This window comes from Phoenix dactylifera, chromosome 1, assembly GCF_051530095.1.
Source record: "Phoenix dactylifera cultivar Ajwa chromosome 1, Ajwa_hap1_PhDact_Kaust_v1.1, whole genome shotgun sequence".
Lineage (NCBI taxonomy): Eukaryota > Viridiplantae > Streptophyta > Magnoliopsida > Arecales > Arecaceae > Phoenix > Phoenix dactylifera.
This window is the reverse complement of record NC_143190.1, coordinates 38,845,994-38,862,988: the sequence shown is the minus strand read 5'-3', so window position 1 is coordinate 38,862,988 and position 16,995 is coordinate 38,845,994. Positions and strand designations below refer to the sequence as shown.

Sequence of the window (16,995 nt, the reverse complement as noted above, 5' to 3'; positions counted from 1 at the left end):
AGCCGGCCCTGAAGTGCTTGGAAGAGGAACGGATTAAAGAAGTAAAAATACACTGCTTGATTTGGCTGACTCCGCCTTTGGATTTGTCTTTCCTCCCTCGGTTATTTTGACGACTCAACCGGCCTGCAATCATAACGTATTCCATTTATTGACAAATTCCAAATTGATAAATAACCCACTATTCCGCTAGACATGGAATAGAGGAGACCGGAGCAGGGAAGGAACCATAAAAAGAAATCATAAAAGGATTTTTATATCAAAAATCAAATTTTATTAAACCGATTGTTATCGGATCATATGGAATATGTTATACAATATCAAATCAGTATATAGTCTCTTACTAAACTGATACTTAATATATCTTATCATTTTTTATTATATCATATACCGATACCGTAATAAAAAAACGATGATACGGAGTCCGATATCCCAACAATAAATCTTGAAAAAGACTCTTCTTGGCTTATGCTAGGGCCATTTACTTATGGCCTGCAGAGAGCAATTTATATAACAAAATTGGTTATACTAAGACAATTAATAATGTCCAAGTTTATTAAATTTATTATATTAGCATATCGGTTTCAATGACAATCACAGTTTTTAAATAAACAAACATAATTCTAAATGGAAGACTCTTCATATATGCCTTATGGTAGGGGCCGTCTCGTGGGCAAATTACGGAGAAAAAGTCCAATTGTATGGACTATACTAAAATAATAAATAATATTTAAGTTCATTAAATTTATTATATTAGTATATCAGTTTCAACTTTCAATCACAATCATAATTTTTAAATAAAAAATAAATAATTTTAAATGGAAGACTCTCTTTGTCTTATGCTATGGGCCGACTGATGACCAATATTGGCAGCAAGTGATTAAAAAATCTAATTATATGAATTATACTAAGACGACAAATAATGTTCGACTTCATTAAATTTATTATATTGGTATGTTGGTTTCAATCACAATCAAAATTTTTAAATATAAATAAATAAATAACAAAATATGAGCTGAGAGATTCATCATCCATGAGTTCTTTACCTTGAGTGGTAGGTCTATCCATTTTGTCAAACAAAAAAAGAAACGAAAGAAGAAAAGAAAAAAAACACACAAAATCTTCTGACACCAAACAAGTATAAATCATGAATCAAGCAACATAATAAATCTACCCTAGTTAAATTTAGATTTTGCAAATTATAATTCGATCTGCATGCAAGGTTAAACAAAGTAAAACTATGTGCGGGTTACGTAACATAGTAGGAAGTTTAGCTATGGCAATGGGGTCTAGACAAATCAACAAGAAAACATGGTCTATATGCTATTATCTAGATCCTATATATTTATAGGCCCAATTTTTCGAACATAATGAGCAGGTGTTTTATCCAAATATAGTCCAGATAACATTAAGTTGCTCATCAAACCGTACAATGATTGTAAGACATTACTCTCAATGGAGAAGGATGGTCCCCCATTTATTACATTACAGTGGATAACAAATTAAGTTCCAAGCTGCCATCTCTATAAAGTTCCCACAGACTTGCAATATCATGCCATCCTCTAGATCATATTCAGAACATACCATATTTATCATACGACATAGTGGATAGAGAAACTGGTATCCGTATTGTTCACAAAGATTATTAACAACTAATGTTCTAATATGCAGTTTTATCAACTAATCTCACACCTCTATCGTGGTTCCATCTCAGTGATTGTAACATCATTCACATCCCTGTCGAACGCCTCTGTCTCACCACTTGTACCACTTCTTACAAAGAAGGCAGGAGCTGATGGAGCTGGAAGAGGGACAGAGTAACTACTGAGCATGAGAATGACTGTTGCCATGCTGGGTCTCTCTGCCGGCTCTTTCTGGACGCAGAGTAACGCAATGTGAATGCACCTTAGTACTTCTCGTAGTTGATAATGATCATCTAGACTCCGATCGATCACCTGTGATGCCATTCCTTCATTCCAGTATTGCCATACCTATTCAAAATTAGGTTTAGAGGAGTTATCAATACAGTTTATGCGAAACAGTAGATCCACCTATGTTTGTTCGGGGGCATGGGGGTTGAACGCTTACATAACTAAGAAGGTCTAGAGCACTCCCAGATCCTTGGAATCCACTGTTCCTCTGGCCGGTCACAATCTCCAAAACTAGTACGCCATAACTAAAAACATCTGATTTGGTGGAGAAGAGGCCACGGAAGCTATATTCTGGTGCCATATAGCCACTACCACAAAGAAATTGAGAAGTTATTAGATTTTTCTGAGGACTTACTTATGATTCAAGTTAGATACCGGAAGAGTAATGGACTTGACATCTTTCCACTAATTACTCAGAAAAGAAAAATTTAAAAAGTAAGCACTTACTATGTCCCAGCAATTCGACTAGTGCGTCCTTGAGTCTCATCTAGGCCAAAAAGCTTTGCAAGACCGAAGTCTGAAATTTTAGGGTTCATGTCCCCATCCAGCAAGATATTGCCTGCTTTTAGATCCCGATGAATGATCCTTAATCGAGAATCTTCATGAAGATAGAGAAGCCCGCGGCCAATCCCTTCAATAATTTTGTACCGCCTTCCCCAGTCTAGTTGTTCTCGTCCAATAGGGTCTATTTCATCCAAGCAAACTTGATAGATTAAACTAATATCATAATGAATTACAAGTACATTTAGGCTTTGGGATCAACATGATGTTAGTAACATTAAGCAGCTATATCACGAGTGGCATAGCCTACCCTAAATCGCAAAAAAGCAGTTATATCATAAATATTTACCCAAAAATGACATGGAAGACAGTAAAAACCAGTAGCATGCAAAAATGATGCCATCATGCATAGAGTCATCTTAATAAATGGATGCAATATAAGAAATCAGGTTATGCAAAATGATGGCATTGGCATCTAACCATACATGGAAAGCCAGATAACAGCTGAAACAGAAATCCAGAGTACAGAAGTATGTTCAAGGTAATGCAAACCTAAATTGGAGTGAATAAAAGACTACAAGGTGACGACAAAGAGCAACAACATGTATCAACTATTGTAATAGGCTGAAGAAATATTTACAGCTTAGTTCGGTGAACGAGTCATCACAACAGGTTACGTAACAAAACTGATGATGTTCCTCTCTGCTTAAAACCAAGGAACTATTATGGCAATGCTTAGGATAAATATGAACGTAGAAAATGAAGCGTACCGAATAAAAATTTGTCAAGGCTAGTATTTGGAAGGTACTCATAGACAAGTAACCTCTCTTCTTCCTCAAGGCAACAACCCAACAACTTAACAAGGTTTCTATGTTGAAGCTTGGCAACCAAACCAACCTCATTTCTCAACTCTACTAGTCCTTGCCGTGAAGTTCCTGAGAGCCTCTTCACCGCTATTTCTTGTCCATCCTGTAGAGTCCCCTATATGATATTTAAAAGACACGAGAAAGCAATTACCGTTCGTCAAATCAATAACAATGTTCACAATTCTATTGGCGACATTGAAGACTTTAGTCTAGATAATTACCTTGTAAACTGGCCCAAACCCACCTTCTCCAAGCTTATTTGCATCTGAGAAATTATTTGTGGCAGATCTAAGGGTACCCAAATCAAATAATAATAATTCTGAACTTGTGAACTCTTGCTCATCTCCACCAACTGCTCACAAAACAAGCTTAACTACATAAAAAACCAGCCCATTTGTCTTGAAATGCATTTCTTAAAACAACAATGCAGCAAGGAAAACTTACGGAGTACTCTTCTCAACGCTTTTCTTCTTCGGAAGCACATACAGATGGCAAAGAGGACCACCAGTGCAGCAACGACAGGGATGGCAACAATTAGAGCTACTTTTGTAACGTTATTACTTCTCCCTGCACCAAAAGAAAATTTAGTAATTAGACACATCATTTAGGAATGAAGATGTAACCAAGGCCAAATTAAACTGCAAATTTCCTACCATACACATTAAAAACCAATAACTTAAATTGCTTATTGTTTAGATACTATATAATTTCCTTCTCAGAAATCAGCGTTCTGTTTAACTAAATCATTCTTGAGGGAGGCATTCTACATCAAGGGGAGAACTCTGCTTAACATCACCGGTTGTGTCAGTAACATTGCCACGGGCCGGCGGAGAACTCGATCCCGGCGGCGGCGGAGGGAGCAACGACTGGGAGAAAAAGGGATAGATCTCAAACCTCACGGCACAACTCACTTTCAAGGACTGTCCCCCCATACGCCCATAGCAACAGGCAGGCAGAAAACCGACCGCCTTATCGAGACAAGTGGAGCAATCCGCCTCCGATAGATCACGGGTACAATGTGCCATCCCGTATATATGCCCATAATCGGAGGAATTCGTGATCCCCACCGCGAACTTCGACTCCATCGCTGCCGCCTGCGACGCGAGCTCGACCATCAGATCCCTCATCTGCCGATAGAACACCGCTGGATCCGACGCGTTATTGGGATTGACAACTTTACTGCTCGCTTCGTCTTCGAGCTGGCCGAAGAAGCGATGGTCGGAGTAACGGAGGACGCAGAGATCCAAGCGTATGGCGGCGGTCTTATGGGGGCAGGAGGTGACGGTGATGGAGGCGGAGCGGTTGAGGCAGGCGGAACAGTCGGAGGCGGAGACGTCGGGTCGGCACTGGGCAAGGCCGTAGGCGGGGTCTGAGGAGGCGGCGCCGGCGGTGGTGTTGGAAAAGTAGCCGAAGTCGAGGGGGGAGGAGATGAGGTAGGAGAGGAGGAGGTCGAGGTTGGAGGAGAAGGTGCTGGGGACGGTGTAGTTGGTGTCGCCGACGCAGTAGTAAATGAGGGGGCCGCGCTGGGAATAAGTTCTGGTCGGAACTAGAAGCAGAATATGGAGGATTAGCAGAGGGAATAGAGACAAGATGGATGCCATGATGGGGGTGTTCTGGGAAGAGGAAGGATAGAGTGGGAATGGAGACGTTGTTTGCAAAATTTCTGGTTCGAGGCGCGGGTGGAGAGCACGGAGGAGAAGAAAACCACGGATTTTTGGGAGTAGGAGCGGTGACTGTTCTTGGCAGCATGTTGACTTTTGTAATTTCTTTTATTCAGGAAAGAGCCATGGGGATTACGTTGGTCATCGTACACAGGTTCATTTCGCGGCCGGCCAGGCCAACGGTCGTGGTAGAAGCCCCTGCAGCGAAGACTGGTGCTGAGTTTTTGTTTTTGTTTTCTATTTTTTTGTTTGCTTTGAAAAGAATTAATGGCTGTGGAACTGTGTCGTTCCCCAAATCCAACGTCTAAGCCGGCTACATGACACGAACATATGAATCTGATGTTTTAGCAAGCCCTATTAAATGAACAAAATTTTAATAATATTAAAAATATTTAATTAATTATAAAGTTTAGTTATAACAATCCAACTAAATGAAATTTACCATCATCAAATAATAAAATTATTCAATTGTAAAAATTTAAATATTTATTGGATATAAGAAAATTAATTAGCTAACTAATTACTCCGTCGCTCGCTCTTTTTACCTAACCTAATCGAGACTACGCATCTCCTAACTCTAAAAAATGATGTTACGGAGAGGGATATAAGCTATGTAGCCTAGTAAAAATCCTTATACATACCCACACCATCATAATAATATAAATTTAAAGATAACGAGCAAATCATTACCGAAATAAGCACGAATATCATGAAATCATGATCTGACTATCAACAATGTTGTAAATAAACGGTATGCATATATGCAATTAAATATCAATAATAAACATCCACTCGAAAGCAATACATCATACAATATATAATAAGTCTTCATCAGTTATTCAAGTAGCTTATCATTCAATTCTTTTAATCCAATTCGGATCCAATATCAATTATTTTTTAAATTTTGGACCAAATCTTAGTTACGTTTTTTGCCCGTGTTGGGACAATCTATAGGTGTTATATTTTTTGCCCATGACGGAGCAATTGATAATGTCACATTTCTAGCCTATAATAAGATAATCGATAATAACAAAATTAGCCCAGAGTCTATATTTGTTCAATCAAGTTCCCATATATATATCAATTTTTTTATTTCCGACTTTAGACTAACCACGATTATGTTTCAAACCCGTGATGAGGCAATCGATAAATATCACATTTCTTGCTCGGGCAATCTATGTAATGTAGTTTGTCCAAAACATCACATCGATTAGTCTATATATGTAAATGTCAATTATACCGATATATGCATCCAATATTTTATCAATCATAAGCATATTTGATCAAAATATAATTTAATATAGAAAACCACCATAGAAAATTTTTACATCTTACTTATCTTAATCATTAGTGTATCATATATATATATATATATATATATATATATATATATATATATATATATATATATATATATATATATATATATTATATGTGCACACAAAATATTTATAAGCATGCATGTGAGTGTACAAAGTTTATTACCTCTACGCTGACAACTCAGGCACAATAGACATCAGCCCACCTATGGTCTACGAATTGAGGTGTACAATTTAGTATCATCTTTCCAAACGATTGTTCTCCTATAGAAGCAAATTCAAACATACAAAATTACTAAATGATAATTGACAATCTAGAACTCTCTACTAGTCCACTACTCACTAAAGATCTAGGACAATCCACCAAGTCCCTTCCACTATTTTTTCTTAAATTAATTAGAGAGAAAGAGAAAGAGAAAGAGAAAGAGAAAGAGGGAGGAGATAGAGACGCACAAGAGAACCATGAAGGCTCTCTCTCTCTCCTCAAAATAAAGGAAGGGGCTATCTCAGGCAACTGTAGTGGCCATAGATGACGACCCATGGTGGTGTCTCAAGGCAAGGGACAGCGGCGAGCGGTGGTCGACGTTGGAGAATAATAAGAGAATGGAATCTAAACAGGGAAAACAAGGGAAAACCAAAACACGACTGTGATAGGCTATGACAACGCTTAGTGTCACGATGGTGTTGGCTAGGAAGCTGAACTCCAACAAAGATTGCGGCAGCAACAATGTCGACCATGGCCATTCATCACCAATCCGATGACTCACCGATTTAAATCAAAGGAGTGGCGACGACCCAAGAACCGGAGAAAGGAAGAGAGGGAGGTTTAGCAGCCATACCTCACCTCCGACGAACTCTCATGGCCGGATCGATAGAAAAAACCCCCAAGTAATCCCTCCATGGAAAGAGCTCAAAATCTAGGGACTTCAATGGCGAATGCTAGAGAGGAGGTGAGGGATCTCCTTTATAGACAAACTCAAAGTCCAGAAAAGAAAATACGGCGGTGAGAAGTCCTCCACTTGATGGAATTAGGGAAGATGACAGACTCCTACCAAGAGTCCTCTTCCTCCATCTCACGTGTGAGTCGTGTGTGTTTTCCCAACTCATGTTTGGCTTGCAGGCTCATTATGTATGCGAGCTGGTCCAACGGATCAAGCCCGTGTATTTTCTCCCCTTCAAATAATTTTGTCCTTGAAATTAATATATCTGAAGTTTCAAAAAGTTGAGGTGCTTAGCCTTTCTCTCTCTTCAAGCTTTTAAGTAGCCTCTTTTTTAGTATGATTGTTCCATTGTACTTTTATATAAGGAATAGTGTGATGCCACAACACTTGATCCTTCATATCCACAATCTATAATGGACACTTTCTTGTAGGTCAAATCCTCATGAAGATATAACGGCTCATATTCCACCACATGACTTGGATCTGAAGCATATTTTCTCAACATCGACATAAGGAATATGTCATGCATATTAGATAAGGCTGGTGGTAAAGCCATTCGATATGCCACCTCTCCTATTTTGTCCAAGATCTCAAACAGCCGAACATACCTATAACTCAGTTTGCCACGAATCTCGAATCTCATTACACTTTTAGTGGAAGATACTCTTAAGAAAATATGATCACTAACTTGAAATTCTAGCTCTCTCCATCTATTATCAGCACAACTCTTTTGTCTACTTTGAGTTGTGTGAAGCTGTTTCTAATCACTTGCACTTTATCCATCATTTGTTGCATTATCTCTAGACCTAATAATTTTCTCTCGCCTATATCATCCCAATAAATAGAAGGCATGCACTTTCGACCACAGAATGCCTCAAAAGGAGCAACTTAGTACTTACTTGATAACTATTGTTGAATGCAAACTCTATGAGTGACAAGTGGCTAGACCATGCACCTCCTAAATCCATGATGCAAGATCTTAATATATCTTCTAAAATTTGAATGGTCTTTTCCAACTGTCCATCAATTTGGGGGTGGAAGGTTGTACTAAAACTCAATTTGGTTCCAAGGGCTTTATGAAGGCCCTTCTAAAACTGTGATACAGACCTAATGCCTCTATCTAACACAATGGTAACTGAAACCACGTCCAGCCTCACGATCTATTCTATATATAGATCTACCAATTTCTCTAAGAAGAAACCAACTCTAAATGGTAAGAAATGTGCAAACTTAGTTGATCAAGAATCACCTACACTGTGTCATTACCTCATGAGATTTTTAGCAAGCCAGTCACAAAGTCCATGGTAATATGTTCCCATTTCTATTGAGGGATGAGGAGAGACTAAAGTGGTCTAGCAAGTTTCTGGTGCTCTACTTTTACTTGTTGATATACTAAACACTGTGTGGCATATTGAGCAATATCTTTCTTCATGCTAGTCCACCAAAAAAAATTTCTTAAATCTCTATACATAATAGTGCCTTCTGAGAATTGAATTGTGAGCCTCTTCTAGAATTTCTTTCTTCAATTTTGAAACTCAGGAACATACAACCTACCATTGATCCATTAAAGAACCATCCATACGAATATGAAGTTTCGATTGGGCAGTAGCCTTTACAGCTTCTCTAATCGTCCGCCATTTTGAATCTTCTTTCTAAGATGACTTAATCCTTTCAATTGTGGTAGGCTGTGCTTTGAGAGTGGTGTTGATGCCCAAATCCTGCCCGACCATGGTCTGCTCATTTGGAGGCATGGAGGACATAGATCAATCTGCTCAATCCACGATGGTGGAAGATAGAGCACTAATTTTCCATGGAGAGTCATGAATCTGAACATAAAGAGAATAGAGAGGCTCACCAGATGGCTCCAGTCGGGCCTCCTCCAATGCTTAAGTCAGGTAGGGCTTTGGAATAACAACAAGAAATAACAAGAGAATAAAAAGCATCATAGTAGAGTAATCTTCCGAGATCGTTAGGTCTTGAGTGCCTCACCTAAAGTGCTCGGCTTGGAGTGCTCAGCATGGGAGCTTGGCATGGAAGTTTGGCCTAGAGTGCTCGACATGGGAGCTTAGCCTGAAGTGCTCGATATGGGAGCTTGGCCTGAAGTGCTCGACTTGAGAGGTCCACCTGGAGTGCTTGACCTAAAGTGATCGGCTTGGGAGCTCGGCCTGAAGTGCTCGGTATGGGAGCTCGGCTTGGAGTAGTCAGCATGGAAGCTCAACCTAAAGTGCTCGTCATGGGAACTCTCCCTGGAGCGCTCTATGTGGGAGCTCAGCCTAAGATGCTCAGCAACACCACCATAGCTACAGTTATCACCGTAACAGTAACTATTTTGATTTGGTACTAGTATTTCCTAACTCAAAATGAGAGCAAACAAGTTAAAATTATGTTTCTAGATCCAAAAAAATAAATGAAGAGCCTTGCAAGGACCCGTACGGGCGCGTGTTTAATCCAACATCGGTTATTCATTAGGTAGATCTTGGATATTTATACCGAGTTAAGAAACCTAAATAATACCTCCCGGCTAGCCATTTTGGGTGAGGTCTTAGATTGTTATAAATGGTATCGGAGCAGACCCAGCCCATAACTAAGGTTGCTAATAGGTCGGGTCGAGTCGGGTCCTGAGTGACTCCGACCCGACCCGGTTTCTTGTTTGAATCTTAATTTTGGACCTAGATCCGACCCGGTTGAAGATCGAGTCGGGTCCGATCGGATCCACAGCAGACCTAACGGGTCATTTGGATCGGGTCGGGTCGGGTCGGGTCCATATATAACTCGTTCCCAATCCAAAAAATTTGGGTCTAGTTTGGATCCGCTTGTTCGGTTCCAATTCATCACTCAATCCTCAATCCCTTTTTTTTGCCACCCCAGTCAGCCCAGACTGCGCTTATCTCCCTGTTCACAACACACGAGACAAAAAACTCGTCCTTCAATCTAGCATTTCCTATCTGATCATCGTTCCAACTTCGGCAGGCGAGTGCGACGAACACCAAAAAAGACCACACCAAGAAAGTCCCTTCCGGATTCCTGTGGAATAACCTATTCTCCTGAGTAACAGGTGATAGGGTCACAGGGGTCAATTGTTCAGCGAGTCATTCATTTGCTCCAAAAACCGAAAACAAAACAAAAAAAAAATAACTAAAGTCACATTGTGTGTACTTCCCAACAGGGCAAATCACAGTTGGAAACTAATAAGAAACAAGAGAAAAATAGAAAAGAATAAGAAAAAAATGTAGCTGAGGCAGAGAAAGATAGGAGGGTACCCCTTAAAGCCATGAGCCATCTAGGACAGTAATAGACTTCTCTCATACACAAGCCAAAGGCCAATGGTCCAACAGAGCAAACCTTGGAGCAACAAGAGTCCAAGACAAACAAAACCATGCTCATGCAAGATGGCAGTGTCATGCATAAAGATATAAAGATATAAGATAGTATGTGCACTTTTAGGTGCTATAAGTAATCTTGTAATAAGAGCCAACCACTATTATTTCATTGCAGGTGGTTACCCTAAGCCTCTAATTCTTCCTCTTAAAATATTAAAATCTTTTGCTTAGGATTTTTTTGCGACAAAATCAATATACGGGTCACTCGGGTTAGGTCGGGTCTGAATGTAGTAAACCCAGACCCGATCTGAAAATAGAACGGGTCCAATTTTAGGATCCGACCCAGCCCCGCGGGTCCTCCAATTGAGGTCCGGGTTAGATCTAACCAGGTCGGGTCGAGTCAGGTCACGAGTCAACCCAACCCATTTGCAGCCTTACCCATAACTTATGTGAACTAGGAGATACTGCAGGGCGGATTCATTGGAGCTGACCATGGGCCGATCATGGTGCTTGTGATTAGATTTGAATAGATTTGAACTCTTAGCTTGACGAGGATGTTTGGGCTTAAACGGGGAAAGTATGTGAGGACCCATGCAGATATATGTTTAGTTCTACATCGGTTATTCACTGCGTAGATTTTAGGTATTTATACAGAATCAAGGAATCCAAATAATACTTTTCAGCTAGTCATTTTGGGTGAGATATTGAATTGTTACAAGCCTGAAGGATAAATCATCATACGTATCAATACACCGCTTGTAATGTTCAATTAGTCTATCCTGGCAGTTGTTGGCAAAAATTGGTAATTTTCTATATCTTATATTTCAATTCTCTGTCTATAGGGATTATTGAGGTGTATTTTTTTTCCCTTAACAAGGTACAATTTGGAAACAACTGGATCAGTCCTGCTAGATCTGTGAGAGTCAGAACAGCCCGGGCCATATTAACCTTTCCCTTAACAAGGTACGTTTCGGTTCGCACCTCCGCCGCCGCCATTAGCGTCCAAGCTTCCCTGTCTTTTAATCGGAATCATCCCTTCTGCGTTGCTGCCGCCCCGTCGCCCTCCACCGCCGCTGTCTCCGGTGCCGGTGCTGTTCAGCCTGCTAATAACCGGAAGGTGGAGAACTCGCCCGATGGGGAACTCGAAGAAGAGCGGCGCTGGAGATAAAATTGGGCGGCGAAAGCGCTAGCCCCAACCCTCCGCCGCCGGTGAAGGCGGATGCCGAGCCTGTCACTGCGGTGCGCCGCCACCCGCTAGCGTTTCCTCAATCTCCTACATCTTCTCCTTCAACGCCCACCCAAGCGTCCGTCTCGGAAATGCCGGTGTTCGGCAAAATGGTCGACTGGGACGTCTTCTCTCGGAACGTGATGGTCGGCGGGTATGGGGAAAATGGTTTCTTGGATGATGCCCTGGATTTGTACCAACGGATGCTGTGGGCCGGCAACGATATCAGGTTGGACATATATACTTTTCCGTGCGTCCTCAGGTCTTGCAGCGGTGTCCATATACTTTTCCGTGCGTCCTCAGGTCTTGCAGCGGTGTCCATATACTTTTCCGTGCGTCCTCAGGTCTTGCAGCGGTGTCCTGGATTTGATGAGGAAGAGAGAGATCCATGCTCATGTGATTAGATTAGGTTTCGGGTTGGAAACAGATGTTTGGAATTCTCCGGTCGCGATGTGTAGAAGGTGCGGTGAAGTTCACTGTGCTCGGAAAGTGTTTGACGAAATGCCAATGAAGGATTGCATCTTGTGGAATGGCATGATTTTTGGGTATCTTGAGAATGGGGAGCGTTTTGAAGAGTTGATATTGTTCTTAATAATGCATGATATTTCATTTGAGCCGGAGTTGATGACAACGAGAAGTGTTATCTGTGCTTTTGGGTCGGTGTGTGATAAGAGGTTAGCAAAGGAGATTCATGGTTGTGGTAAAGAAGAGGTTTTTTTGGGTCAAAGCAGCAAATTATATAGCTCTAAAATGAGTATATCCTGCCAGATTATGAGAAAGTAAAGAGTACAAAGTAGAAGGAATATTTCCTATAAATGTCCAAAGAAACTCTCCGGAGTGCCAGGCGACGAAGCAGACGACCTAGTCTGCTGTCCTATTCGCTTTTCGAAATACGTGTGCTGCCTGTAAGCCACCCAACTCCTGAGCCAGTCGTCGAGTCTCTCTAATGAGGGGATGGCCATCCCATATCTATCCATACCTCGGATCCAGTCAACCTCCACAGAGGAATCTCCTTCAAGAAGCACCCACTCGGCATTGAGGACTCTCCTCGCAAATGACAACCCTTCCCATGCAGCTCGAAGCTCTACCCCAAGAACTATAAGTCCCGTTGTGCGCTGACCCCCTGCTGCCACCAACTTGCCCAAGAGTCTCTGATTACAAATCCAATCCCTCCAGATACACCATCCCTCAACATGCTCCCGTTGAAATTCACTTTGAGATGACCAAGGGGAGGGGGCATCCAAGAAACGAGGGCAAACCTGGGCGCTGTGACAGCGGATAAAATGCCCCAGATGTCCCTAGCCATCTCAACAGTGAGTAACGCAGAGCCTGCAGTAACCTCTCCAGACTGTAATATAGCTCTATTAACCACCATTCTTGGTAACATCCTCCTACCCTCAAAAATGCCAGCATTCCTGTCCAACCAAATATGGTAAGCCAGGTATGCTCTGAAAATGCCCTCCTCCCAAGATCTAGGGCTTCGCATGGATACTCTCAATAAAAGAATCAGGTCCTGTGCCGGCTCCACTGGCTGGGGCAAGGGGACCGGTGATCTACTCCAAATCTCTCTCGTCCTCGGGCACTTCACAAGAACATGATCAATAGTCTCCTCTACCTCCGTACACACCACACAGCATTGCGTGATCCGCACTCCTCGCCGGACTAGTAAACTTCTGGTAGGTAGGCATCCCCATGCCACCTTCTAGATGAAGAGCGCCACATGCGGGTGAATCTGCATCCTCCAAATCCATCCTCTCTCTATCTGCCGTCCTGACTCCCTACTGAACATGGGAAGAAGATCCTTAGCTCGTACCCACATCCGTCCCGACGCCCTCCACACTAGCCTGTCCGACTCCTTCCGAAATGAAATCGGTAGTGCCAGAATCAACTCTGCCAACTACTCTCCGAATGCCTCCCGAATCAGCCCCTCCCTCCACTGACCCCTAACAGGGTCAAATAAATCATAGACTCTGTATCCATCCAACCTCGTCGAATCCACCAGGGACGGCAGACGACTAATCGACTGCTCAGTCACCCAACTATCCGCCAAAACATCGATCGACCGTCCGTCCCCAATAGACCATCTAATCTCCGGAAGCACCTACATGGCCCTGGCGCATATCTCTCACCAGACCGGCGAGTGGTGCCATCCTGCCCGTATTCCCGGAGCCAAGGCCCTATACTTGGCCCTCATCAATGAGGACCACATGCTCTAGCATTAATCTACCTACATGACGTGCTGCTAGAGCCTCCCGCCTCACCACCAAGGACTGCACTCCCAATCCTCCAACCCTGGTCAGCTGGCACACCACCTCCCATGCCACCAAGTGGATACCGCCTCTACCACTACTCCCCCCCGAGATGAAGTTCCTGAAGAGCTGCTCAATAGTTCTCAGAACCTCCACTGGGATAAGAGAGTTGGAGAGGAAGTAAATCGAAATCGACGATAGTACTGACCGGACCAAAGTGATCCTCCCCATCATCAATAGTGTGTGCCTCTGCCAGCCCTCCAGTCTATGTCTAATACTACACTCCAGAAAGGTACAGTCCCTACCGTGAAACCGCTGATCCGAGAGTGGAATCCCTAAGTATGTCAATGTGCCCACCTGCTCCCCCACCCCTAGAATCTCCAAAATAGAATTCTTCACTGGCAACCTCATCTTCGGACTAAAACATATCGCTGATTTGGACAAATTGACACATTGCTCCGACACCACACAGTAGTCCCGTAGAATCCTGCAGATGACCTGCGCGGCTTGTCGAGTCGATCGGGACAACAATAAACAATCATCAGCGAAAAGCATATGAGAGATCGGCACAACCCCCTCCATCGGCCTATAAGCCTCTAACTCCTATGTGGTCACAACATGTCTAAGAGATCTAGAGAGCGCATCTGCACAAATAATGAAGAGCAAAGGAGAGAGAGGGCTACCCTGGTGCAAACCTCCAGGAGACTCAAAGAAACGGGATGGAGTACCATTCACCAAGATGGCGAAAGAGAGACACCGCACACAATCCATCACCCAGCTAATCCATATCTCGAGAAATCCAAATCCCTGCAAGGACTGCTGCACAAAGTCCTATCTCATCCTATCATAGGCCCGCTCCATGTTAAGCTTGATCCCCATCAAGCTCCTCCTCATCAGAGCCCTATGAAAATCAAACATAAACTCCTGGGCAATAAGCACATTGTCTGTAATACTCCACCCTCCCAAGAAAGCTCCCTGCTCTGGACTGATCAACCTCGGGAGGATGTCCCTCAACCTGACGGCAAGTATCTTCGTCGTAGCCTTGTACAAAGTCGAGCATAGGCTAATTGGCCGGAAATGTCCCGGCTCAGTATCATCCTGCTGTTTCGGTATCAATGTGATAAATGTCTTCTGCCAGTCCCTCAACATCGTATATGTACTAAAAAATTGTTGTATAGCCTCCATCACCTCCTGTCCCACAATCGCCCAATACTTCTTGAAAAACACCGAAGGAAAACCATCCAGCTTCGGAGCCTTGTCCCCTTCAAGGGACCAAACTGTCTCTCTAATCTCCCTCTCCGATACCAGCCTGATCAGTGCTGCGGTCTCCTCCTCCGACACCCAAATCTGAGGCATCGGGATATCCACTGGGCTCCCACCCCCTGTCTGCTCTATCCATCTAGCTCTGAAGAAGCTCTCCACAATCCTCCGAATCATGTCCGGGTCTTCCGTCAACTGCCCATCCTCATCCCTGATAGCTATGATCCTGTTCTGATGCCTCCTAATTACTGTAGCTTGATGAAAGAATGTGGTGTTCCGATCCCCTTCCAGAATTTACTGAACCCTCGACTTCTGTCTCCAAAATATCTCTTGCTGTCTAAGGAGCGAATCATGTAGTGCCAAGTGTGATCTGAGCTCCCCCAACTCCACCTCCGATAAGCCTCCACTCTGGACCTCCTGAGACTATAATCTAGTAATGGCCTCCTCCAAACCCTCAATCCTCCTGAAAATATTCCCCACCTCCTCACGGTTCCACCTCCTCAACCGTCTAGAAGTCAATTCCAATCTCCGGGATACACGATACATGGCATCTCCCCTGACTAGCATACTCCAATCCTCCCTAATCATCTCCCAAGACTGCGGGTAACAAAGCCTGAGCTTCTCAAATCTAAAAGAGAGCGAACAGGAATAAGTGTCTCTGTACTCACCAGTAATGGATAATGGTCCGACGCAATCCTTGACAAGTATCTGACATGATAATCTGGAAAGCATTGAACCCATCCTGCCGTAGCATAAGCTCTATCCAGTCTCTCCCAAACTCGGGCCTGCCCCTACTAATTATTACACCAAGTGAACCTCGGGCCTGAGTAGCCCAAGTCAACCAATCCATTTGAATCAAGGAAATTCCGAAACTCCTGGAATTTCCTTTTAAAAGTAAAGGGATTACCACCCATCTTCTCCTGAGGATCGGTAATGCAATTGAAGTCCCCTGCTACTAACATCGGATGGCCCTGATTAATCAATTGAGATGCCTCCTCCCACAAAATTCTCCTCTTCATGTAGTCTGTACTAGCATACACCGCTGCGACGACCCATGGATTCTGGTTGCCTTCCGAGATAACCAAAATCACCTCTTGAGTGCAAACATTGAAAATATCAATTCTACAATCACTCTGAGCCCAAGTGACAATGAGACCTTCCGACAGTCCTTGAGATTCCACTGCGTAAAATCCCCATGATCTCGGCACCGCCCTCCTTGCCTTCTCTAAGGTACTCCCAGATAACCGAGTCTCCAATAAAATACATATATTCAGGTTGTGCTGAAGCACCAACCTACGAAAAACCGGGGCAAAGGAAGGTTTTCCTGCACCACGACAATTCCAAAGCAGCACCTTCATGAGTCACTTGATGGATTGGCACGGCCCAGCTCCCTGGGACCACACCTACAATATTCCTCCGAATTCACCTCACCTTCACTCACCCCACCATTGGCCTGTACTCCCTTTACTGAGGCCAGCAGTTGGAGCATAACTTGGTTGTGTACTTCACTATTGGTCTGTGCCAAATGGCACGCTGAGGCTACAGTTTCCTCCCCTGCAACCTTCGGTTCCCTCTACTGCACACCATCAGCCATGGCAATGTTGGAGTCCCCGGATAGCAGCACATCCCAAGCCCTCGCTGTAACACTGTGACCCTGTGCCAAATGGCACGGCACACCATTCAGCACCTGATTCAGTTCAGCCGGGAAAAGAGAGCTTTTACTGG

General features: G+C 43.2%; 1 protein-coding gene and 1 long non-coding RNA gene across 4 annotated transcripts; one reads left to right on the top strand and one right to left on the bottom strand.

Moving 5' to 3' along the window:
- Positions 1-4: 4 nt before the first annotated feature.
- On the bottom strand, positions 5-7,249 carry LOC103697754 (cysteine-rich receptor-like protein kinase 10). 3 transcript variants are annotated; one of them, XM_089930911.1, is made up of 8 exons: positions 4,092-5,123; positions 3,740-3,862; positions 3,517-3,647; positions 3,200-3,410; positions 2,376-2,613; positions 2,086-2,236; positions 1,690-1,988; positions 5-123 (listed from the first exon to the last, which is right to left on the bottom strand). In XM_089930911.1, the coding sequence occupies exons 1-7, from the start codon at positions 4,894-4,896 to the stop codon at positions 1,692-1,694; spliced, it is 1,956 nt and encodes a 651-aa protein (XP_089787037.1). In that variant the 5' UTR covers positions 4,897-5,123; the 3' UTR covers positions 5-123; positions 1,690-1,691. The 3 variants fall into 3 exon arrangements, with proteins under 3 accessions (XP_089787037.1, XP_089787040.1, XP_089787036.1); XM_089930914.1 differs by lacking the exons at positions 5-123; positions 4,092-5,123 and adding an exon at positions 7,115-7,249 and having other exon boundaries at positions 1,355-1,988; XM_089930910.1 differs by lacking the exon at positions 5-123 and having other exon boundaries at positions 1,355-1,988.
- A 4,123-nt stretch (positions 7,250-11,372) lies between these two features.
- On the top strand, positions 11,373-12,566 carry LOC149768631 (uncharacterized). Its single transcript, XR_016413331.1, has 2 exons — positions 11,373-12,023; positions 12,106-12,566. It is a non-coding gene; the product is annotated as an uncharacterized LOC149768631 (long non-coding RNA).
- The last annotated feature ends 4,429 nt before the right edge of the window (positions 12,567-16,995 follow it).

Coding starts and splice junctions, on each gene's coding strand:
- LOC103697754 (XM_089930911.1), bottom strand. CDS start 4,896: ATGGCATCCATCTTGTCTCTATTCCCTCTGCTAATCCTCCATATTCTG. Junction 2,614..3,199: donor CCTTGACAAATTTTTATTCG/GTACGCTTCATT, acceptor TGGATGAAATAG/ACCCTATTGGACGAGAACAA. Junction 2,237..2,375: donor AGTCGAATTGCTGGGACATA/GTAAGTGCTTAC, acceptor TCTTTGTGGTAG/TGGCTATATGGCACCAGAAT.